General features: G+C 39.8%; 1 protein-coding gene across 1 annotated transcript in view; it reads left to right on the forward strand.

The window, feature by feature from the left end:
* GHR (growth hormone receptor) overlaps positions 1-25151 on the forward strand; it is a 157735-nt gene that overhangs the window by 125946 nt on the left and 6638 nt on the right. Inside the window, exons 4-8 of the mRNA XM_065873224.1 lie at positions 5568-5740; positions 10044-10222; positions 15063-15228; positions 17198-17288; positions 24119-24188. Of these exons, the coding sequence (XP_065729296.1) occupies positions 5568-5740; positions 10044-10222; positions 15063-15228; positions 17198-17288; positions 24119-24188 (679 nt within the window). The remainder of the gene's footprint in view (positions 1-5567; positions 5741-10043; positions 10223-15062; positions 15229-17197; positions 17289-24118; positions 24189-25151) is intronic.

Consider the following 25151-nt stretch of genomic DNA (forward strand, 5'->3'; position numbering starts at 1 on the left):
TTAGGCTCAAACACTCTATCATCTCCTCTTTTCCACCCAACCCCCAGGGAAGGCCTAAGCCAAGATGCAAGATGAGTGGAGACCCCTGATCTGGTGGTGGTCATCTGTCCAAGGATGGTGCTTTCAATCCCCCAGAGGAGCGGGGAAAGGAAAGGCAGAGGCAGCAGGCAGTTAAGGGCATGAGCTCAGGGCCAACCATCTCGCATTTCAGCCTGGCTCCGGCCCTCGCTCACAGAATGATGCTGGGCAGATTAGTCAGTCTGTCAACAATTCAGCCGCCTCATTTGCAAAATGGAGATAATAGACCTTTTTGCCACATGGCTTCTTGTGAGGGTTCTATTCACTAATCCATGAAAAACACTTATCACTGTGCTTGGTGACAAGCATAGTAAGTACTGAATAAATGGTAGCTGCTATTCTTATTATTGGTAGCGGGATAATAATTTAAAATAATATAGAATTCTAATTGCTGGACTACAAAAGTGATTTTTGATTCTTCACTGCTTATGACTATTGATGTGCTATAAGACCATTTTTAATGCAGAGCTGGATGCTTAATTTGCAAATAAATACTTTGAATTAGCAACTAGGACTGGCCTTAGTCACCTTCCAGGTGTGTGAGAGGTCTCTCAGATGTACCCCAAAGGGCACACAGAGATGAGACGGTTGGGCACCAAATGCACTTTTTTTCCCAGCAAGGCTGATACTGCAGAGAGGTAGGGGCCGGTTGACAAAGCTGATTTGTATACATACATTTGGACAGGAAGCTAAAATGTCTGGTAACACTTTTGAAAGGAAGCTAAAATGTCTGGTAACACTTTTGAATATCCTCTGAAATTATTGTTAAATGAAGAGAGATTTAGTAGGTTCAGTTTTCATACTTTTGCTTTAGCAGCTTAGAGCTCAATCAAAACAAAATAAGTTATTCATACTGGCACAACTAACTAAAATAAAGAGAGAAATAGCAGTTGGGCCCACTTTATGAAAACAGATTTTCACCACCCTAATATTCACCAAATTTGAACCTGAGTAAAAAGATCCAAAAGGATGCAGCCTTCACCAATATATATTTGGCCCTTACCCTCATCCATCAGGGCCACATACCTTTGTCTCCAGGCCTTCTCAGCACAGCCCAGGCTTTTCAGCATCCCTAGTCCAAACCCAGCCCTGTGCCAGTAGAGATGCTACTAAAAGTGTGATGAGGTGGGGGAAAGTCTTGGATCTATTCAGAAAGACGTCATCAATTATTGTCCTAGTAGAGTTTGGTATCCCAGGGGAAGAAATTGTCACATCCTCAAACCCCCTAAGTACCACCTCATAATTAGGGCCTACCAAACTGGCAAAATCAGTGTTTTGTGTTTTCTCTATAAGCATTTAACTATTTTGAATATCTTAGCCAAAATAACATGAGCGCCCAGCCCGGTTTCTCTGGAAAGGGGAGAATTAAGGGAATTAGGAGTATCAGGAATATACATTATCAGGACTGCACCAATTAAGAGTACAAATGTGTTGCCTTCATGTTACCCACTTACACAAAGCAGAAAATACAAATGCATTTTCTGACTCTTGTCATTGTTTCTTAGAATTCAGTTCCCAGGCAACTCCTGGGACTATAGAATCATGACTCCCCATCCCTGATACAGAGATAAAACTGTGACATGATGTCATCCAGAGCCAGAGCACTGGAGGCGGGGAGGAGAAGGAGGGGGCTGATGCACTCCCGGCCTGGCCTTGGTAGCTAAAGCACAAGGGAATCTAAACACGTCAGGCCCAGAGCACGGGCCCAGAGGCAGCTGCAGGCTTGGCCGGCTCTGCTCCTGGCCAGGTGAGCTGGGGGAAGAGGCAGCCAATTCAGAACAGTCTGTGCCACCCTGTGACGGAGACCGTGCCCGATTCAGCCTCTGAGCTTGGAGGGGACTCAGCAAGAATGCAAATCACAGGCCTGGCAAAAAGAGGAGCCTGTCAGCGTGCTCTGCTCTCAGCCTTTTGCCTGCAGGTGCCTTGTTTTCAAAGAAGTGGGCATGTGAAGACTCAGTCTCAAAGATTCTCTCTCCCCCAACCCCACCAAACCCCCTCCCCAAATTACCCCAGCTTTTGAAGAGAAAGTTTCTTTTCCATGCAAGGTGGTGGGGGAAATTAGAAAGGAGAAAGAGCAGTTTTACTTTCTTTTCTTTTTTTAAGGAATATGTTAAATTTTAAGCCTAAAACGCATGATCTGGAGATAATGAAAACAGTTGCCCTTAGAACATAAATGATGTTGTTGTTTTTTTTTTTTTATTTCTCTTCCAGTTGGTTACCTTTAAGTGGAAAGCATTTCTTCTGCTCTTTATTCTGATTTTTATTGATAGGCTCTTGGTATAGTTCTCACCGGTATGTCACAAGCCAGTCTGGGAGCAAACCTAGAGCACTTAAGTGTAGGGAGTAGCTTCCATAAACGGGCTTTGGTCATCTGTAGAGAAATTCAACCCAGTGAAGGCAGGCAACAGAGCATCGGTTTTGTGAGTCCATTTGTTTTTTTGCGGTACGCGGGCTTCTCACCGTTGTGGCCTCTCCCGTTGCGGAGCACAGGCTCAGCGGCCATGGCTCACGGGCCCAGCCACACCACGGCATGTGGGATCTTCCCGGACCGGGGCACGAACCCGCATCCCCTGCATTGGCAGGCGGACTCTCAACCACTGCGCCACCAGGGAAGCCCCCATTTTTTTTTTCTCTAAATTTAATAGTTTAAAAAGAAGTGTTAAATATGTATTTAAAATAAAATTCAACTTCAGTTAGTGAGGGAGGGGGTTGGGAGTTGTGTTTTGAACTAGCTCTTCCGGATCTATTGCGCTTAAGATAAGTGCTTTAAGTTGTTTGTTCCATGGAGCTAATGGGTTGGGGACAATCTAAACAGTGTTTTTCATACAGTCCCCATGGGGACCAGGTGCTGACAAGCCAAAGTTGAGAAACTGTGTGAAATACACAGAGCTAACCTCCCTATTACAAATCCAGACCTGCTAAGCACTAGAATGTTCTAATAGTAACTTTAATACTGTCAATTATGGTAAATACATTTGATATGTCCTTTACTATTATATGGAAGCCTCGCTTACTGGGCAATCTCTTAAACCATTGTCTTTGCTATACTCTTATTTTGTTTGAAAGCCAAGATAAAACAAACCATACCATAGTTCAATGACCCACCTATCGATAGTCCTTTTTTATCTTTTTCCTATTCTAAACACATACACACGATTCTTACTTCTACCCTCTACCCACTTAATTTTCCCATCGGAGATGAATCTCCCTCTCATCCAAGAGTTTGCAGCTTTTGAGAATCTCAACCAGAAATTAAGCAACAGTTCACTGTCCATGTTAATCCCAAGTTCTTTCCAACAGCTGACAAGCAGCTGTCTCAGGGACCCCCTGATGTTACACAACTTTCCTCCTAGTGCCAAACTTGGGAAACAGCTGTAAAGAAGGAAACATGTGTCTTCTCCCAGCTCTTCATCCTGCCTTCCCACAGCCTGCAGGGTCCTTGCTGTCCACTGCTGCCCAGCACCCACCCCCCTGGGGTGATGCTCACAGACCTCCACAGTCTGGCCTGCCAGCCCCAAGCGCCTCAGCCGACACAAGGTCATTCCTACCCCCTTCTCCCTCAGCCACAGATTACCTGGCTTTATGTCTCCTTGACTTATAAACCCCCTTCTCAGCCGATAGCCTAGTGAAGAGTAAGTAAATAATCAATTACCCCACCTAAGTAGCAATTCTAATTTAAGAAAGTTTTTCCCAATTATTCCATTGCCTTCTGTTCCCTCTCTTCCTTTCCCTATTGCCATCTGTTAAACTTTTACCCATCTTCAAGATTGCTAAAAACACCACCTCCACCTTGAAGCCTTCCATGAACAGCCAGAGCAATCATTCCCTCTTCTAACTCCAGTGAGTACTATGTGTAAACACTTAGTCACACTGCTTTGTAATACGGTTTCTCGGTCATTCCCCTGAGGCAGGAGTAATTCACATGAATCCCGCATAATATCTGGCACGGTGTTTTATATATAATCAATGCTTATGAAATATCAGTATACTGAATAAAGGAGACAAAAAAAGAAAGTACTTGGATGGTAATTTCTGAGTCGTCTTCTAGCCTGAAGGTAGTGATCAAGTCTTATTAATCATTATAGCCACACTGTGCTAGTGCCAGCTATAATGCTTACATCCTGCTTGCATTGGAGACACCCAGTGATGGCTTGCTGAATTCAGCCATTCAGTGAGGCAAGCAGATGGGAAATGGGAGGAGAGCTGTGTGACATTGTCTCACATGCTTGCTCAGTTCCTGCTGGGATGGACTTGAGTCTGAGCGATCTTCTGATTGCTCTGCATTTTTGTTCAGGTCCCCTTAGCAGCTGATCAGGGAATATCCTTTCCCCAAACTGACGTCCTCCCACAGTGAACTTCCTGGCATCTCTTTTTTCTTTGACACACATCCTGCTGTTGTTCTAAGTCATCTGGGTAAATGATGCTTTCTGTAGACTGGGATAGAGGTGAGTAACTCTATGGGAGAATTTAAATATGGAGATGTAGCTTTTCTGATTTCTTCAGTGTTCTCCATGTGTCCATCTATCCCTCATGACTTGTTTTGTTTGTTCTTATCTGATCGAAGATATAGGAAAAGATGAACTTGTTCTTTGTAGAGAAACCAAAAAAGGAACTGATAGGCAAACACATTGATTCAGTTCAGCCCATTTTTGTTTTCCTTTTTTTGATATTATAATTAAATGTCCATTTCTATTTACAAAATGGAGAAGAAAAATGCTTTCTCAGTTTGGAGAATTTTTTAAATTTCTGGGTTCATGGCTTTTGTCTCCTTTATGAGTAGAGGGGAAAATCCTAGGACTCCCATGTTTCTTAAAGGTTACCTGGATGTTTGAAATGTTCCCGTGGCTCTTCATGGAATTAAGGGAAAAAAATCAGGAGAATGGGAAGGAGTTCGAGGCAACAGGAAACCATCGCCCCCAAACAATGGACAGCTTTGGGGAGATGGACACAGGATGCAGCAGTTCAGAATAGGACGGTAGCCAATTGTCCACTTCAGGGCCACCCAAATCTCCATGTCACTCAGCCTGCAGAACACCATCAGTGTGCTCCCTCAGTTTCTTCCACCATAAGTTGGGGGAATACCCAGGTTTAAAGATCAGCTATTCTCTGGGAATCTCTATAGTTTGGGGGTTGACTCTCTGCAGTATTTTAATAAAGGAACATTTTTAAACCTTCGTCCGGCTGAGAACCCTCATCGGCAGAATGGGGATAATGAAGTACCTGCCAATAAATCACTTAATTTAGGAGCTGGCTCATTGTACACAGTCAATGAAGGGATGCTTTTGGTATAGGCAGAAGTACCAAATGGCCTTCTATCGGTCTACAGACACTGATCATCAATCCACAGATGTGCTACTTCTTGGAAATGGTGCCACTAAGATACTTGCTTATAACATAGTCGTGTCCCAATTTATTGAATCTGACTGCCAAGCACCAAGCTATGGCATGATTTGGGGGAACAATTCATCCTTTTTTACCCTCCATTTCAGGAGCACTCAAGAATGGACTCAAGAATGGAAAGAATGCCCCGATTATGTCTCTGCTGGAGAAAACAGCTGTTACTTTAATTCATCTTATACCTCCATTTGGATCCCCTACTGTATCAAGCTAACTAGCAATGGTGATACTGTGGATCAAAAGTGTTTCTCTGTTGAGGAAATAGGTAAATCACAGGTTTGTGTTTTATTTGACATGGCTTTAGATTAAATAAGTGGGGAAGGCTGCAAAGTCCAAGTATATGCAAATAGGAAGACTGTGTCGTTGCACTCTGTAGAGGGATGGAGGTCTCCTTTACAGTGCATGAGCTCAGCTGGTGAACAAGAGAGAAAGGGCAGAGGGAGCTTGGGTTGGCTCTAACATGAAAAAAATCTGGCAGTAAATGTTGTAAAGAAAAGAATAGGAGTCTTATGGAGTCTTTTCCTTGAGAAGGTCTCTAAAGCTGGATTGTATTCTTGTGCGCCGCCGTAAGGGACAAACTCAACGCACTCTTAAGATTCCTTCTCTCCTAATGATTTGGTATGATTATTATATTCTGATCTACTGAAATACATTGGCCTTGATCTCTGTCACTGCTATAATAAAGGCCTAGATTTTCTTTACCACAAGGCATAATCATTCTGGAATTTTACAGTGACAGAACAGCCAAAATCAGTTTAAAGACATGTTTATAAGATCTCAAAACAAACACTGGAGGTAATCAGCTCAGTGAACGAAGTGAAAGTTCCAAGCAGCTTATCCCTTGCCCATGATGTGGACACAGGGGAAATGAAACAAAACAAACAACCATAATTGGAATATTCATGTTTATACTATAATAGTATAAACAGCTAAATAGAAAGAATCAAAGAAGGACCATGAGTAGCTGACATTGGTGCCTCAGATCTATCCACAAAGCTCATTTGTTGCTTATAGGAATTCCTTGGAGCCTCTCTCAGATGTGTTGTTCTTGTGTGTGGTTTCCCAGGCATCAGCAGACTGGAAGAGACAGAGAGAGTGTGGGTAGAAGTTGCAGATGGAAACAAGTAAATCTGATAGCCTGACTTTGAGGGAGAAGATTGAGAAAACTGTACCAAGCAGAAAAGAGAACCCAATTATACGGTTTAGAGGAACTATTCAGTACATATGCCCTAACGTCAATAGATGTAGCTGTCTAGTGGCTAAATGGGTAGTAGAAAGACTACTGTGTCAAGACCCATGTTCTAACCCTGTCCCTGCCAAGTGCCATGAACTGGGCACTGTGCTGGGTGTGTTAGCTACAAAACGAGTAAGACGCAGTCAAGTAGGGAAATCAGGCAGGTTAACAAGTAATTGTGATACAGCACATAGGTGCCGGACTCAAGGTGTGTGGAATGCACAGCAAGCCAAGGTTGTGGCCAGAGGTGTGAATGATTGACTGGGCCCGAGGGTAGAGAAAGGGCTGCACAGAGATGGTGACTAGTTCAGTTACTTCTTAAAGCATCAGCAGGAGTTGCCAGTTATACAAGATGGACTGTGTCTTCCAACAGCGACTAAGTTCCAAAAGTGACAGACAACACAGAATGTTCACAGACTCGGGAGCAGTTTGGCAGGCCTGACTCATTGGCCAGAGAAATCATCAATTGATCTTGTGTACCCCACAGAGGAATTTGGACTTTACCTTACTGCCCAGGGGTACATTTGAGGATGCTTAAGCAGGGAAATGACCTCAGGATATTTATTGCTAACACTTACAAAGCATTTACCATCGATCAGGTATGATCACTGTGTGAGATAGGTTCTATTATAATCCCCATTTTACAGATGATGAAACTGATCCCCAAAGCAGGGGATCAATGACTAGCTCAAGGTCAGACAGCTGGTAGGCAGAGCTGAGATTCAAACCTAAGCAGCATAGCTCCAGAGCCCATGCTCTTAACCTCAAAGCCATACAGCATGGTACTATTGTCTCAGGGGAATTCGTCTTGCTGCAGTGTAGAGGGTAGATTGGAATAGCACAGACTAGAGGTATGGGGATTAGAAGACTTTGTGATAATCAAGGCAAAAGATGATGACGGGCAGAGTTACCATGAAAGCAGGGAGGGAGGGAGCTGAGAGAGACAACAAAGAACCGAGGTGAACCTAGATCTGAAGATGACAGTCACAAGCCTCAGCTTCCTCATGTATTATGAATGTATTCTACTAGACCTCACAGGGCTGGTCTTTGGATTTAAAGTCATATATTACTTAGGCATTTGTCATTCATTCAGTTTATTCAGCCAATCGTTGAGTCTCTTCCTTAGACCAGGCAGTGTTCTGGGTGCTGGGGACAGAAAACGTCTGCCCTAGTGGGATATTTTCCCAGTGAGGGTGGAAAGAGACCATGCTGCGAAGAGAGAGAACATCGGGAGGGAGAAAAGCATGCTGGAGAGGTTGCAGTGGTAGCGTTATCAGACACGGCTTCACCGAGACAGCGACACTTGAGTGAAGAAGGAAATGAGAGAACAGTCACGTGTCCTCATGAGGGAAGCGGGCACAGGAAGGGTAAAGATCTTGAAGCGGGAGCGTGCCTTTGCTCTCTCAAGGAACAGCATGGGGTAGCGGGGGGATACACAGAGATCGAGGAGGTGCGTGGTCATAGACCAGATCCCAGAGGTCAGAGGGTCAAGGCTAAGGTACCCTTTAAGCCATGTGTGACTTTGGCTTTCACCTGGAGTGAGATAGGAAGCCTTTGGAAGGCTTTAAATGATGAGTGATATGACCTAACTTGAGATGACCACCGTGTCCACAGTATTGAGGGCTGTGTTGAGAATAGACTGAAGGGGGACAAGGACCACAGGAAGAGACTAGTTGGGAGGCTAATGGAGCAAAAAAAAAAAAAAAAAAAAAATTGATAATGGCTAGGACCAGGTTAGAGCCATGCAGGTGATAAGAAGTGGGTGGATTGGGAGAATATCTTGAAAGTACAGCTGACAGAATGTGGGATGGTGAAAAAAAAGATGAGTCCGGGGGCTTCCCTGATGGCACAGTGGTTGAGAGTCCGCCTGCTGATGCAGGGGATGCAGGTTCATGCCCCGGTCTGGGAAGATCCCACATGCCGCGGAGTAGCTGGGCCCGTGAGCCATGGCTGCTGAGCCTGCGCATCCGGAGCCTGTGCTCCGCAGCGGGAGAGGCCACAACAGTGAGAGGCCCGCGTGCCGCAAAAAAAGAAAAAAAAAAAAAAAGATGAGTCCGGGAAGAGTTGAATTTTTATCCTGGGCAACTGGAGGAATGGAGTCACCATTAACAGAACCAGGGAAGGTAGAAGAGGAGCAAGCTTCAGGCAGAAGACTTGCGTTTGAATGCATTCAGTTTCAGGTGTTTTTTAAACATCTCAGGGTGTTTCTCACACCCTAATGTGTCAACTAAGGCACCTTGAAATAAGCATAAAAGTAAGGAAGAGGTTATTATTATGCTCATAACGGTGGTACTGAGCCTTCTCAAAAAGGACCCAGTTCTATATCCTCTATTTAAAGTAGACAGGAAGATTTGTAAGACGCAACATGAGTAATAAGTGGGAGAAAACTTTGCATTAAAAACATTTTTATAGTTCAGTCATGTAAAGGGTTAAGCTTTGGTTTTCAGAATTCATCAGTCCCCAACAAATCCAGAACGATGAGGTATAACTCTCATGATGTGGGCAGCTTAGCTATTTTGCAAATCCCTTCAATTTAATTTGCAAAATGTGGTCATGATTAGTAAAACTGGGACTTTCTCATTTTTTATAAAGTAGTATCCACTCCACAGTGGTCAGTAGCATGCAGTTAAGTAAAACACAGAAAACACTGATTCATTACCATTTGAGAGAGCAGTGTAATGCCTTCATTTTATATCTGAAGGAATGATCACGTGTGGCTAGGAAGACAAGCTAAGGAGTATTTACTGAGTGTTTGGAAGGATTGTGCTTCTGTAGCCGTACAGAAGTGGCAAAGACAAGAAATGAGAAAGAAAATAAGATCTTGCCCCAGGTCACATAGAGCTTGGAAGAAAAGAGACTTCTCCACCCCTAGTTCCAAAACAGCGACATGTTTAAACACCATAGATCTTTCTGACTCTCTCTTCCTTCAGTTCTGAGTTAAAGTGAATTCCTTTGCCAAAATCCCAAAGTATTAATCCTATCAGAGCCAAAAGAAGTGTAAAACATGGCAAATCTTTAAGAATAGCTACAGATCAGATTTTAAACTCAAAAAGAAGTTTTTTATAGGGGCCTTTTTTTTTAAGTTAAAAACAGATCATCCTTAAGTTAAAAAATGATTCACTTTGTTGTAAAGCAGAAACTAACACACCATTGTAAACCAATTATACTCCAATAAAGATGTTTAAAAAAAATGATACTCTCCCATAAAGTGGGAATATTGGAAGAATTAAGAGTTTGAATAATAAAAATGTATAAAGTAACAGTCTCTTCGGAAGAAAGCATTCCACTAATACCGAGCTGTGTCTGTGTACTAATTCTCTGTTGAAATGCCCAGTGCAACCAGATCCACCCATTGGCCTCAACTGGACTTTACTGAACATCAGTTTAACAGGGATTCATGCAGATATCCAAGTGAGATGGGAACCACCACCAAATGCAGATGTTCAGAAGGGATGGATAGTCCTGGAGTATGAACTGCAATACAAAGACGTAAATGAGACCCAGTGGAAAATGGTAAGATATCATTACATCTCACATTTAAAAATGCTTTGACTTTTCTTCTTTTTAGTTTAACAACCCCCTCTCATTTATAGACTTCCTTTTGACTTAATACCACATGCCCATGCTATATGCTCTCTAATTTCTTATTTGAGAAAACTGGATATAATCAGTAAAATATCATCTTGGAATTCTTTAAGACAGCAAATGCGTACATGGAGTTTTATACAGAAACCTATGGAAGGAAAGGAAAACTATATTTCCCCAGTCATCATTGGTATCCAGTTGAACTTCAGAACAATATCGTGCACTCTAGCCACTTAGCTGCCTTTGAGGGTGTGGCTAAACATGGGAAGGGTTATGAGCGAGGTCAACAGTGAGCTGTGGCTAAATATCCTCCCATGATTTTACTTGCTACTCTTCACCAGACCCCCATTAAAATAAGTTCTTGAGTGACTCCAGGAGGGAAACAGAGGGGGAGGGAATCGATCCCCTAGAGGTATCAGAAGGATGTTTTGTTACATACCTCAAGGGAGAATCAAGCTAAGAGGTTTTTATGTAAGCAAGTGGCATGGTACTGGTTGACCTCTGAACCCCACACTTCCTTGCCAAGTATATGGGAACTGGGCACTTCGATAAAGTCCACATGGCACACAACAAGAAGAAACCAGGATTATCATGCTTGCTACTCCCAATGTAACCAATTCTAAATCAGTCTAGCCACGGCCACAGGCCTGGCCAAGCCAAGTGGTTTCTGGCTGGTCACCAGGTCGTGCCCAGCAGCCCGGCACAGCCTCACTCCCAGAATTTTGAGACACCGGGCCCTGTCCATTCAGTGAACTGCTGAGGAAGAAGCCAGTTTTGTCATTAGAGGAAAGTTAAGTTTAGAGCAGCTGTGCACAGTTAAATATTGGGCTTCAAGGATCTGTTTGCAGAATCATTTTAATTTAGATACCTGTTCCATAACTTGGTGCAGAAAAGCTTGGCCAGATGCTGAGTCAAACAAGGCTTTCTAAATTCAAGCTCCAGCCCAACATTTGTTCAGCAACCAGGTATTGAAATTACCGTGCACGAGGCACAGTGCTAGGCACCCCCGGGCAGCAGTTCCCAAAGTGTAAACTTTGGACCCCTGAGGGTCCCTGGGACCCTTTCAGGGAGTCCACAAGCTCAAGACTATTTTCGTAATAATACTAGAATGTTCTTTCCTTTTTTCACTGTGTCGAGATTTACACAGATGGTACAAACACAATGGTGGAAACACTGCTGCTGCCTGAACACAGATCAAGGCAGTAATTCCAAATCGTACTGACAGTCACTGTATGCTTCACCACCGTGCACTCACGGTTAAGAAGCGGTGAGCAGGGCTGGGGGGAGGTGGTTTCACATAAGAATGTTCTCAATGAAGCTGCATATATTCTTTTATTAAATCACGACTTCTGAGTATGTAGCTTTTTAATCTTCTGTGTGACACATGGGAAGTACGCGTAAAGCACTGCAGCTACATACTGAGGTGTGGTTGGTTATCTTGAGAAAAGGCATTTAAACACCTGAGTTGCCTGCTAGAACTAGCTGCTTTTTGCTTGGAATACCATTTTTACTTTGAAAGGATAACTGATAAACAGCTGGATGGCTTTTCATATTTGAGTTGGCAAATACTTGGCAACATTTCTTGAAAAAGTGAACTTAACACTTAAGAAAAACGATTGACAGTATTTGCCGCCAAGGAGAAAATGTGAGCTTTCACGGTTAAATTCGAATTTTGGAAAACTTGCCATCTGCAGCTGTGAGCTTGATAGCTTCCCCAACCTTTGAAGATCTCCTAATGAGATCAACGGTGATATAAGCAAAAGTGAGGTTTTTTTAAAATATTGTATAGTGAAATGTGTGAACATTTAGAAAATCTGCATAACTCAGTGAACAGTATTTTCCAAATGACCAGTACGTACTGTAACCAAAGCCACACATGGGGAAATGATCCATTCAAAGTACTAGATGGAATGGTGGATTTTAATATAATGAAGTATGGAAGATTCATTGATAGAGTTTCAGATTCCACATTGCAACTAACCTTTAAGAAAATACCACTTACTGAGTTTTCTTGTTGGTGTTAAAGAAGAATATATACAATCATCTGAAAAGAGTATTAGAATATCTCTTCCATTTCCTAACTCTGTATCTGTGAGACCAAGTTTTATTTATACACCTCAACCAAAACAACACATCCTAGCAGCTTTAATTCAGAGACAGTTGTAAAAATACAACCATTAAGCCAGATATTAAAGAGATTAGCAAAAATGTAAAACAATGTCATTTTTCTCACTATAATTTTATTCTTTCAGAAAGTACAATAATTTTTATAAAAACGTTAACATAAAATCTATTATTTTAATTTTGAAATTAGTATTTTTAAAATTCTCATTTTCAGTTTCTAGTATGGTAAATAGTGAAAGGTATAACCCAAAAAAAACAAAATCTTTAGGATTCTCAATCATTTTTAAGAGTGTGGAGGAGACCTGAAACAAAAAATGTTTGACAACCTAGAAGAAGCAAAGATGTAAATCAGAACATTAGCACACAAACTGAGTGCTGATAGTTTGAACACAGAAAGTCCATGGCCTGTAGTTCTGTCCCAGCCGAGGCACTGATAGGAATCACACACCCTGAGCCAGATGCGTGGGAGCATGGGACTCGGTCGACCATTCAGGGCTGCATCCCGACTTGGCTTTGCGGCACTTTTCACTGCACCCCTGCTAAATCTCATCAGGTAAGTCCAAAGGGGTCAATTAACTTTTACTTTACTTACCTTTTATAAATGAAGTTACAAATTCATGATATTTATAAGTTTGGTAATTTGCAAGGTATCTCAGAATTGTCATGAGTATCAAGGGCCCATCTATAGAATTGACCTCTCTTGAAGAACTTACATTCTACTTGGTTATGAGAACAAGAGGCATAAGCATAAAAAGAAGAGAGGGTTGTAAATCAAGGGGGAAAAGGCTAATGTTTGTTGCTTGTATCAGGAATTCATGTTACATTTGACAATATTGAATTTGGCATTACTATGCCCATTTTTAATTTATTAAACACATTTTGAATATAAAAGTAATTCTAATGACCATGTAGTTGCTTACAACTATTTACCTGCTAAACCAAGTTAAGAATTTGTTTGGTTTTTATTTTTTTTTTAAGACTTAATGGGTGGCGTAGAATTATCCACAATGTGTTGGCCATCTCTTGAGTACCCACTATATACCTGGTATTGTGCTGGGCTTTGGAAATGTAAAGAAAATGAAGGCATCGTTTGCCCCCAGGGAATTTGCAGTATAACATAGAAATTAGAGCAATGGATTAAAAGAAGTAATATGTGTACTACCTGGCAGGATGGAGTAGGGATAATTGCCAGAAGAGGCTTCTTAGAATATCAGCAGTACTTGCACTGAGAATTAGCCAAGAATAGGCTTTGCCTCCTAGGAAGGTGGCAGGGAGCAGGGCGGGTATTAGGAGCCCTGTGAGCAAATTTGAGTTTGGTGTGGCTGGTGTGGAAGGGTGAGGGAAGATGGAGAGGGGGCTATGGGTCGAATGGCCGAGGGTCCCTTTTTGGTTTTGTTATTAATGAAATCTGTAAAGAAATAGTACTGGTGACAGTGACAGAGAAATGAGGGCTTCAAGAATGGAAACATAGGCTTTTTAAAATAGTTTAAGAAAAATAATAAAATGAATTTAATATTCAGAAGCATTTTAGGTATACAAATATTCCATATATTAAGCATCTATAAAAGATGCAAACTAACCATTCTGTGTACATAGGAGAAAAAAAAGAGGTACTTTGTGAGTAGAAACTAACTGAGGTGAAGGGAAATTTGTTTTAGAAGCTGAAGGCCCAGGCTCTGACTTAATAAAACAAATTATGAGAATCTTATTTATGTGATAAAACCCATGCTGTTGAAGAAGAGAATGTTCCTAATTTTCTATAAACAGGAACAAGATGTTCTACCCCAAAACACAAGAAAACCACATATTGTGTACCTGCTTTGAATATGTGACTTGGAGGAAAACACCATCATTAGTTGTGTCTAACCTCTTTGATAGCAACATGTCTTAAAAGTCTAATGGCCTCACCTACCCTTCCCTGGGAAGGTAAAGGAACATCCTGGCCTTCAGGATTGTGGAATCCTGTTGGTTGTTACCAAAGGCCTCCAGTGACTTTTCTTCACAAATTTTGAATAGCAAACTATTTTGAGGTGGCTTTAAGCCTTCTAGAGCAAGCTGATAGAATTGTTTGAAAGTTTAATTAAGACAACTATGATTTTTCTAGGACACTTTCCAATTCTGTGACCATATGAATGACTACCCAGGATTTCCAAAGAACAGATACAGATATAGGAAATATGTTTGTTTCTTTCTGTTCTGATGTCTTTATATAAGAATGTAATATCCCAAAGGGTAGGCAATGTATCTGTAATCTTTATAATTCTGCCATTCACTATAATTCTATTATGCTTTGATCTTAGTAGAATATCTGACAGCCTAATGCAAAGATATAGCTGCATTTCTTTAAACAAGTCTATCATATCTTTGTGTTTATACCAAAATAAATTTGAAGACTACTCCCCATTTAACAAAATGATTCTTTTTTTTACCATTTTTTAATTGAAGTATAGTTAATTTACAATGTTGTGTTACTAAGTTATTTGCCTTGATCTTTCTCTAAATAGCAAACTCCACCAGCGCATTTTAAAACGTTGCCTACTTTACAGAAATTCATTTTGAATACACATGTAGAAACACCTCATAGAGCTTATTGCATTGAGTTGTTGACTCTCTAACCAGTAAGTTTTATATTTTATCTTGAAAGATGGACCCTGTATTGTCAACATCAGTTCCAGTGTACTCATTGAGACTGGATAAAGAGTATGAAGTGCGTGTGAGATCCAGACAACGAAACTCTGAAAAATATGGCGAGTTCAGTGAGGTGCTCTTTGTAACACTTCCTCAGATGAGACCATTTGCATGTGAAGAAGGTAAACCTAAGTGATTAAGATGGAAGCCAACATGGTTTTTGTCAATATACAGGGATTGTTAGGGTGTTGTCCAGATCAAGATACATTAGCATCAATTGTCAGGATGAGGGACCTTGAGTTCACTGCCTGTAACAGGTACTCTCCATTACAAAAGAGGAAGGAGGATTTCATTTTTGAATTATTCAGGAAAAGTCATGGGGTAGGTGCAAGTTAAAGAGCAGAAGATACACTAAGCTATTGATGGAGGGGGTGGGGTATCTCTGGATAACAGAATTTCAGGTCATTCTTTTCTTCATTTCTTTATTTCCTTGTTTCTGTATTTCTAGTATTTTCTATGAGTTTGTTTTGCACTTATAATCAGAAAAAAAAATGTTTCTCATACACACAGTGAAGAAATTCTGAATCTGGATGGATGGCTATCTATGTGGCATCTCAGAGAATTCCTAATATTGAGTCAGCATAAGTAGTCAATGGCAGGTGTTTATTAGTTTTAGAAAGTTTGGGTGTGGCTTTTACCTGGAGGAAGGCTTAATAAATCGTGTGCTAGATACGCTCAAGAGTGACAAGGAATATTTGAAGATCCTATATAAAAGAAATATAAACATAGAGTTTAAAGAAAGGAGACCTATGAATTCAGAATAAAAGAATTTAAATTTTTGGATACAGAAATAAAGAAGGCTGCTTAACCATGAATAGTAAGTGTATAAAGTATTATCACTCCCAAATGGGAATTGGCTATAACTCATCCCCATTAAAAACAGAAGGTTTAGAGTACCACATGAGGGTCTGAGGTTTGTTAATGAAGCAATCACAAGCTACAGAGAAATTAAATTTATATTTCTGCACTTACAGTACAGGTAGAATCTGTGATACTATATAACACAAATGAAAATGTCTATAGCACCATCTTTTCTAAGCTCCACTCAACAGGCTTGTTGTTTCAAATGATACTTGACACAATGAAGTTCAGGTTAAAAGCACATTTGCCACGTGCCCTTTAAGCTTATTGTAATGGCATTTAATTCCTTAACAAAAACATTTTTTAAACAAGCTTTTCTTCTCTGTTAAAAAAGAAAAAAAATTAAACTCTCGCTTTATATTATGTTCCTGAGTATATCATTGATATAAAATTATAGGTACCACAAGATACAAAGAAACGATATTCTCTCCCCCACTAGTTCTTTATAATATGCATAACATCTCCCTTGGGGCTTTTAATAACTGAATAAGAAAATAAATAAAATATTACAGCATAAAAGCCTACTTCCATAAAGCAACGTGAAGGTAAATTCCACCTTAAAAGCAGTCAACCTCTGCCACTGTGGCACTTGTTCTTGAGAAATGAAATAGAAGGTTTACAGACTCCCACAAATTTGCTACAAATTATACTAAAATCTAAAGACGGGAGTCCTAGTACTGATCTTCTTCTGTCAAACAACACTTTTTTAAGCAGAAAATGTATGCCCTGCATGTCTAAAAAGTTTCAGTAATGATTCAAAAGTAAAACTCTGCCCCACCTTTTTGATGGATCCTCAATCTGGAGGATAAAAAATATCACCACACCTTTAAAAAAAAAAAAAAAGAACCAAGTGGACATTATTTAGGAAAAGTAGTATATTAACAGGCATCAATTTTTCCTAGAGCTGAAGCATTTTAATGACATACCCTGAATACATAAGATGCTTAAAGCAGTTTGTTTGTATAAACATGCTTAAACTGTATGCTGTTTCTTTACTTTGATTTTCTTTTTTTAGTACATGAAAGGATCTGAAGAAGTGGATAGAGGTGTTCTTGGAACAGAAAATACTCCTAAGTCATTGCACTCTATTTCAGTGGTTATCAGATGAAATCACTGACTCTACTAGATGAATACAGATTAGGAAATTTTTTTATGTGGAACAGGAGAGTGAAATGTAAACTTCAACTATTCATAGTTCTGTGAGTGAGATGTGGTTCTTATGTTTTTCAGATTTCCGGTTTCCATGGTTCTTATTTATTATCTTTGGAATATTTGGACTAACGGTGACATTATTCTTATTCATATTTTCTAAACAACAAAGGTAAGTGTGATATACTTTGATATGTTTTTGCCATTTAGCAAACATACATGTTTCCATTTATTGTTTGATGTTTTCTTTTGTGAATCATGAGTGAAATATTTCAACCCAGTGAAACGTTAGCTCCAGTTATACATTTACCACTTTATTGTGTTCATCATAGAGACATCACAGGTCTCAGTTCTATCTGGAAAGTTGCATAGGACATTAAGAGGCTGAGGCTAGTGACTATACACCTTGTGATATGTACCTCGTCAAAGTTCTGAAAAAATTGGCTCATTTATTCCAGGACCATAAGGCAGCAGTGAGGCTTTGGCTGAGTCTGACACAGTCCTAATGTAAGAGGAAATTTAAGTGGTAAACTAAAGCCACCTGGATAATTCAATCTAATAAAACCTTTTTTGACTTCATATGATGATTTTAAGTAAATTTGGGTTTTATTGAAATTGCTTGGATAGTTATGATTTGGTATTTCATCTGCTTTTGTCAACACAGATAAAATTCTAAGCTTGAAGAGATTCCATTCTGCATTCTCTTGCAGTCAAAAGGCAGGTTCCAGTTATTATTCTGCCACTGCTGTTTAATCTCATTTGAGTCCCTTAATCTCTCTAGGCCTCCATGTTCTCATGGGTAATTTGAGGGTGTTGGATTATATGACCTTTAAATTTCCCTTAAGCTGTAAAGACTAATTATTCTATTTTCATTCTTGAAAGACAGTACAGACTACAGGAACTTTTAATACAAAACATAGGAAAAGTTACTGGTACTAGTCGCCAGTTTTCTTACATTTAAAATATTCTTTTTTTTTTTTCACATCTTTATCGGAGTATAATTGCTTTACAATGGTGTGTTAGCTTCTGCTGTATAACAAAGCGAATCAGCTATATGCATATGTATATCCCCATATCTCCTCCCTCTTGCATCTCCCTCCCACCCTCCCTATCCCACCCCTCTAGGTGGTCACAAACACCAAGCTGATCTCCCTCTGCTATGCAGCTGCTTCCCACTATCTATCTATTTTACATTTGGTAGTGTATATATGTCCATGCCACTCTCTCACTTCGTCCCAGCTTACCCTTCCCCCTCCCCGTGTCCTCAAGTCCATTCTCTACATCTGCATCTTTATTCCTGTCCTGCCCCTAGGTTCTTCAGAACCTTTTTTTTTTTTAGATTCCATATATATGTGATAGCATACGGTATTTGTTTTCCTCTTTCTGACTTACTTCACTCTGTAGGACAGTCTCTAGGTCCATCCACCTCACTACAAATAACTCAGTTTCATGTCTTTTTATGGCTGAGTAATATTCCATTGTATATATGTGCCACATCTTCTTTATCCATTCATCCGATGATGGACAATTAGGTTGTTTCCATCTCCTGGCTATTGTAAATAGAGCTGCAATGAACATTGTGGTACAGGACTCTTTTTGAATTATGGTTTTCTCAGGGTATATGCCCAGTAGTGGGATTGCTGGGTCATATGGTAGTTTAGAATATTCTTTAAGTCCCATGGGTTAATCTTGCCCCTTCTCCTAGAATTAGGGTAGCTAACACTGTTTGCCTGGGACTTTCCTGGTTTTAGCACTGAAAGTCCTGTGTCCAGGCAAACCAAGACAGTTGGTTACTCTAGCTAGAACTAAAGACAAGTCTCCAGGTGAAGCCAAGACGCATCTACAAATCAAAAGAGGATCTATGTGAATATATTGTAAAAGCGTTTTAATTTGTATTTTGAAGCTGTATAGCATTTGTAAACATCAAAATAGAGTTTCATTCTCAGAATTCTAGAGTTCCAGAGTGTCAAGCATGCTAAAAGTCTCCAAGTGAATGTAGGAAGGGTTATTTTAGGAGTTTCATCTCCAATTTTATAATGTAAGCTCAGGAGAAAACAAAATTCGCTCTGTAGAATTTTATTTTCTATCTAACTTTCTAGCAACATTACTATCTTAGAAACACAAGTATTATAAAGCAGGATAACACACTTTTCAATTGCGGGGCGGGGTGGAGTTAGTAAATAAGTAAATTATTTAGGATTTTAAGTAATTTATATATTTAAGCAATGCCAACAGCAAAGGAGTCAAATTATTCTGTTGATTAATTTGAATTCACTGATCTGTACAGTTAGGCGATGGGCTAATTTATGTGTACCTGCAGTAGATAAACCCACTATGTACATAACGGAATTTACTTTTAACATTAGTTGTCAATTTCGAGTCATCATGAAGACCAAGCAAATTTGTTATGTTGCTTAAAATTACATTAGTTAACAATATTTGAAAGAAAAAATAATCCTCCAAATAGAATTTCAAAGGAAATATATTAACCTTTGTCTAAAAGAATGTTTTCTATGAATAATGAAGTTCTTAACTATGACGCTTGGTCAAAATCACCAAATTGGGAAAAATTTTGGAAATCTATTTGTACTGCCAAATTTCCTGTTCTAAATTAAGTTTTCCGTGGAAAACAATTAACCTTTCTTTTCTCATGTACCCATAAAAACCCTTATCATTGTCTAAATTTCCATGTTCTAATGAAAGTAGGAAATGGTAGAAAATAGCTGACAGCAAGTGTGGAAAGAACAATTAAAATGAAACTCAAAGAATGAGGTGCTATGCCAGTTTACCCCAGAACTTCAGGACTGTAAAGGACTTCAGGTGCTCTTTGCTTGAGGTTTTGTTGGTTCACAAACCAAGCCACTGCTCCCTTTCTTAGTCCAGATCATTGAGTCAACTCTAGCAAAATTTATAGTGTAATTTGGATTTGAATAAAATGATAGAAAAATCAGAAACGTAGTTTCATGCCAGTTTATCTTTATTCTACACTCTGTGGCTCCCACCATATGGCCTACTCCAGCCTTCAAGCTATGACTAATCCAGGAAGGAATAACTGAATCAACATAAAACAGAAGTGACAAACTGGCAACCTGAAAGCCAAATTCAGCCCACAGATCCATGTTTTGTTGTTTTATGTTCTTTCGATTTTGGAGTAAAGGTTTTCCTGCAAAGTGTTTGTAAAACAGGGAATTTTCACACAAAAATCCAGATTACCAGATTACCTTTAAAAACAGAGATCTAGTGAAACTGGGCTGATATTCCTGCATGTCAACATGTGCTGAAGCAGAGGACCAACAACCATCCCATTTGCAAAGGGCATATGTTCTCTGTCACCATTCCCATCCCTCCCTATGACTTTGTACCAGGCCCGCTATATTCAGTTGCATGACTGGCTTGGGTCCTCCAAGCTGCAGGGTCTGCCACCCTGGCCTAAAGTCAACCACAACTCCTAGAAAGCTATCAACAAGTACCTAAATGCATCATCCTCTTCAAAAAACAAAAAAGAGGCACCCATACAAAGTAAAGCGTTAGACATTTAGGAAACTTTGCCTCCTGTAACTGGGGTTTTGTTGCATTTTTCTATGTGTTTGAACCTGTGAACTATTCATTTAGAGATGCAGAACCAAGTTTAACCCATCAGCACAACAGAAGGCAAAGGGCCCAGGTTTTGGAGTCAGCTGCTTTGGATTTGAGCGCCAGCTGAGCCAAGTATTAGTGTGTGATTTGAACATGTTCCTTAAATATCTAAATCTTTCCACAGATAATGTCTTCTGCCTTCCTGGTAGTGGTAAGGATTAAATGAAATGCTTAGTGCAAGGGTTGACAAAGTTGTTTTAAAAATGACCAAACAGTAAATTTTTAGGCTTTCTAGGCTATGCAATCTCTGTCACCACTACTCAGCTCTGCCACTGTGGTATGAAAGCAGCCATAGATGATATGCAAACTATTTTACATAGATAATATGTAAAATGAACATGACCATGTTCCAATAAAACTTTATTTACAAAAACAGGGCAGACCACATTTGGCCCATAGACCGTAATTTGCCGACCCAGAGTCTAGTGCAAGATACATCTCATAGTGGTTTATCAGAAGCATTCAAAAATGGTAGCAGTTATTAATAACATGAATTTTTTCTATAACTTCTGTTCATCAGTAACAATTTAACACTGTCCCATAGAGTAAACCTAGTGGAGTCTACTCAAACACAACTTACAGAATTTGGCTTATTCCTTGGATTATGTAAAAAGGTGGTGGAAACATTCAAAAAACCTTCATTCACACTAAGTAGACTATCAGCTGATGCCCAAAAATCAGATTGGAATGGATAATCTCTGAGCTTTATTCCAGAGCCACAATGTTAATTTTTTTTCTTTTAATTGAAGAATAATTGCTTTACAATGTTGTGTTAGTTTCTCGTGTACAGTGAACTGAATCAGCTATATGTATATGTATATATCCCCTCCCTCTTGGACCTCCCTGCCCCCCATCCCACCCATCTAGGTTATCACAGAGCACCGAGCTGAGCTCCCTGTGCTATACAGCAGGTTCCCACTAGCTGTCTATTTTACACATGGTATTGATGTCAAACCTAATCTCCCAATTCATCCCACCCTCCCCTTCCCCACTGTGTCCACACATCCATTCTCCACATCTGCCTTTCTATTCCTGCCCTTCAGATAGGTTCACCTGTACCATTTTTCTAGATTCCCCATATATGCATTAATATACAATATTTGTTTTTCTCTTTCTGACTTACTTCACTCTGTATGACAGACTCTAGGTCCATCCACATCTCTACAAATGACCCAATTTTGTTCACTTTTATGGCTGAGTAATATTGTATGTATGTACCACATCTTCTTTATCCATTTGTCTGTCATTGGACATTTAGGTTGTTTCTATGTCCTGGCTATTGTAAATAGTGCTGCAATGAACATTGTGGTACATGAATCTTTTTGAATTATGGTTTCTCAGGGTATATGCCCAGTAGTGGGATTGCTGGGGCACATGGTTGTTCTTTTTTTTAGTTTTTTAAGGAACCTCCATGCTGTTCTCCATAGTGGCTGTACCAATTTACATTCCCACCAACAGTGCAAGAGGGTTCCCTTTTCTCCACACCCTCTCCAGCATTTATTGTTTGTAGATATGTGATGATGGCCATTCTGACTGGTGTGAGGTGATACCTCATTGTAGTTTTGATTTGCATTTCTCTAATAATTAGTGATGCTGAGCAACTTATCATGTGCCTCTTGGCCATCTGTATGTCTTCTTTGCTGAAATGTCTGTTCGGGTCTTCTGCCCATTTTTTGATTAGGTTGTCTTTTTGATATTGAGCTGCATGAGCTGTTTGTATATTTTGGAGATTAATCCTTTGTCCATTGCTTCATTTGCAAATATTTTCTCCCATTCTATGTGTTGTCTTTTTGTCTTGTTTATGGTTTCCTTTGCTGTGCAAAAGCTTTTAAGTTTCATTAGGTCCCATTTGTTTGTTTTTATTTTCATTACTCTAGAAGGTGGGTCATAAAAGATCTTGCTGTGATTTATGTCAAAGTGTTCTGCCTGTGTTTTCCTCTAAGGGTTTTATAGTGTCAGGTCTTACATTTAGGTCTTTAATCCACTTTGAGTTTATTTTTGTGTATGGTGTTAGGGAGTGTTCTTATTTCACATTTTCTTTTACATGTAGCTGTCCAGTTTTCCCAGCACCATTTATTGAAGAGGCTGTCTGGTGTCCATTGTATATTCTTGCCTCCTTTGTCATAGATTAGGTGACCATAGGTGCATACATTTATCTCTGGGCTTTCTATCCTGTACCATTGATCTGTATTTCTATTTTTGTGCCAGTACCATACTGTCTTGATTACTGTAGCTTTGTAGTATAGTTTGAAGTTGGGGACCCTGATTTCTCCAGCTCTGTTTTTCATTCTCAATATTGCTTTGGCTAGTCGGGGTCTTTTGTGCTTCCACACAAATTGTATAATTTTTTGTTCTAAATCTGTGAAAAATGCCATTGGTAATTTGACAGAGATTGCACTGAACCTCTAGATTTCTTTGGGTAGCATAGTCATTTTCATAGTATTGATTCTTCCAATCCAGGAGCATGGTATCTCTCTCCCTCTGTTTGTGTCATCTTTCTTTGATTTCTTTCATCAGTGGTTTATAGTAGTATCTGAGCTTTATTCCACAGCCACAATGTTGACTTTAAAACAAAAACTCTAGTTACACTATTAATGAAATAAATAAATGACTTACTCAAACTTATTCAAGAAATGGTTTATTGAGCACCTTCTCTGTGCCAGGAGTTGTTCTAAGTGCTGGGGATACAATCAGGCACAAGACAAGCAGGATAGATATTGAAATGAACTGTGGTCAAAAAGTAACTTAAATATTTGGAACAGAAACTTTAAGTGCATCATAGACTTGTGTATACAAATCCATACTGATTAGAGATAGTTCAAATTTAGTCTGTCCTAACTGAAATGAACTGTGCAATAACACCCTGGTTAATGAGATTGCCTTGGATAATCTTATAATTCATGTAGATTTGTGGTATGAACTTATACCAACCCACTCTTTTTTAAGGGTACAGATAATGTTGGCTCCACATAGATTGGCTCTTTCTCCTCCCCTTCCCTTCCTCTACAAATTACAGACGAGATGTATATTAAAATTACCTCCCTTATAACTGACATGGAAATTGGCTTCAGATGGAATTAAATTTCTAATTTCCAATACTAAGACTGTCTATCAATAAGACATTATAAAAAGGTATAAGAAAACTGCATTTTACTTAAATTGGTTTCAGATGAGGGTTTTTTGTTGTTTTTTGTCTTTTTCTTCTATAGTTTTGCCTTGTCATTTACTGCTTAATGCTTTCCTCCTCTTTCTCAGATTATACTTATTCCAAATTTTCTGTTACTTTAATAATACTGTCAACATTTTATTTCTGTCTTTTGAAATGAGAATGTATAACTGACATCAAAACAAAATTTTGTTTTCAAGGATTAAGATGTTGATTCTACCCCCAGTTCCAGTTCCAAAGATTAAAGGAATTGATCCAGATCTCCTCAAGGTAATTAATAAATTATCTAAGTTATACATAACACTAATTAAATGATACCTGAACAATAATGTCTTATGTTGAGACCTTTTGCAAGCTATATGTATTACATTTTATTTTTTGTATTCCTTCTGGAAAAAAAGTTTTTAAATAATACATCTCAAAATTATGAAAATGTCTTACGTATTTAAAAGTCCTTGACTACTGGATCAAGATGGCAGAGTAGTAGAACGTGAAGCTCACTGCCTCACACAAATACATCAAAAACACATCTACATGTGGAACAATTCTTACAGAATATCTACTGAATGCTGGCAGAAGACGTCAGACCTCTAAAAGGGCAAGAAAATTTCTATGTAACTAGGTAGGACAAAAGAAAAGAAAGGAATTGGGAAGGGACCTGCACCCCACCCCTTGGGAGAGAGCTGTGAAAGAGGAAAGATGCCTGCACCCTAGGAAGTCCCCTCACCATCATGGAGATCAGCCGGGACAGAGTGGGAGTTTTAGAGCCTTGGAGGAGAATGCAGGAACCGGTTTTGCAGCAGCTAGAATGGAGGGAGACCGGCAGACAGTCAGTGCCACGGCTCAGCACTCCCCGGCCGGAGACGCACATCCATCAGTGCAGGCAGGGACCAGGTGCTGAAGCTCAGGCTTCAGAGATTAGACCCGGGGAGAGAACTCAGGTGGTGGGCTGTGCAGAAAGAGCCTGAAGGGGCTGGAGTTTGGTGCAACTGCACCAGAGGATGTACGCAGAGGAAGCCTGGGCTACCTTAGAGGCCAGGTACCATTGTTTGGGTGGTGTGCGAGAGGAGAGGCAAGACCTGCCATTGCAGCCTTTCTCCCTGCATGTGCTCTCAGGTTGCAGGACACTGCCTACACAAGCTACAGGAGTGATCACAAGCCACCACCACCCTCGCAGACTCCAGGAGTAGTTGTGAACCACCTCCCATTGTGTGCTCCAGGGATGCGCATGAG

The sequence above is a fragment of the Phocoena phocoena genome, chromosome 3 (assembly GCF_963924675.1).
Source record: "Phocoena phocoena chromosome 3, mPhoPho1.1, whole genome shotgun sequence".
NCBI classification, from domain to species: domain Eukaryota; kingdom Metazoa; phylum Chordata; class Mammalia; order Artiodactyla; family Phocoenidae; genus Phocoena; species Phocoena phocoena.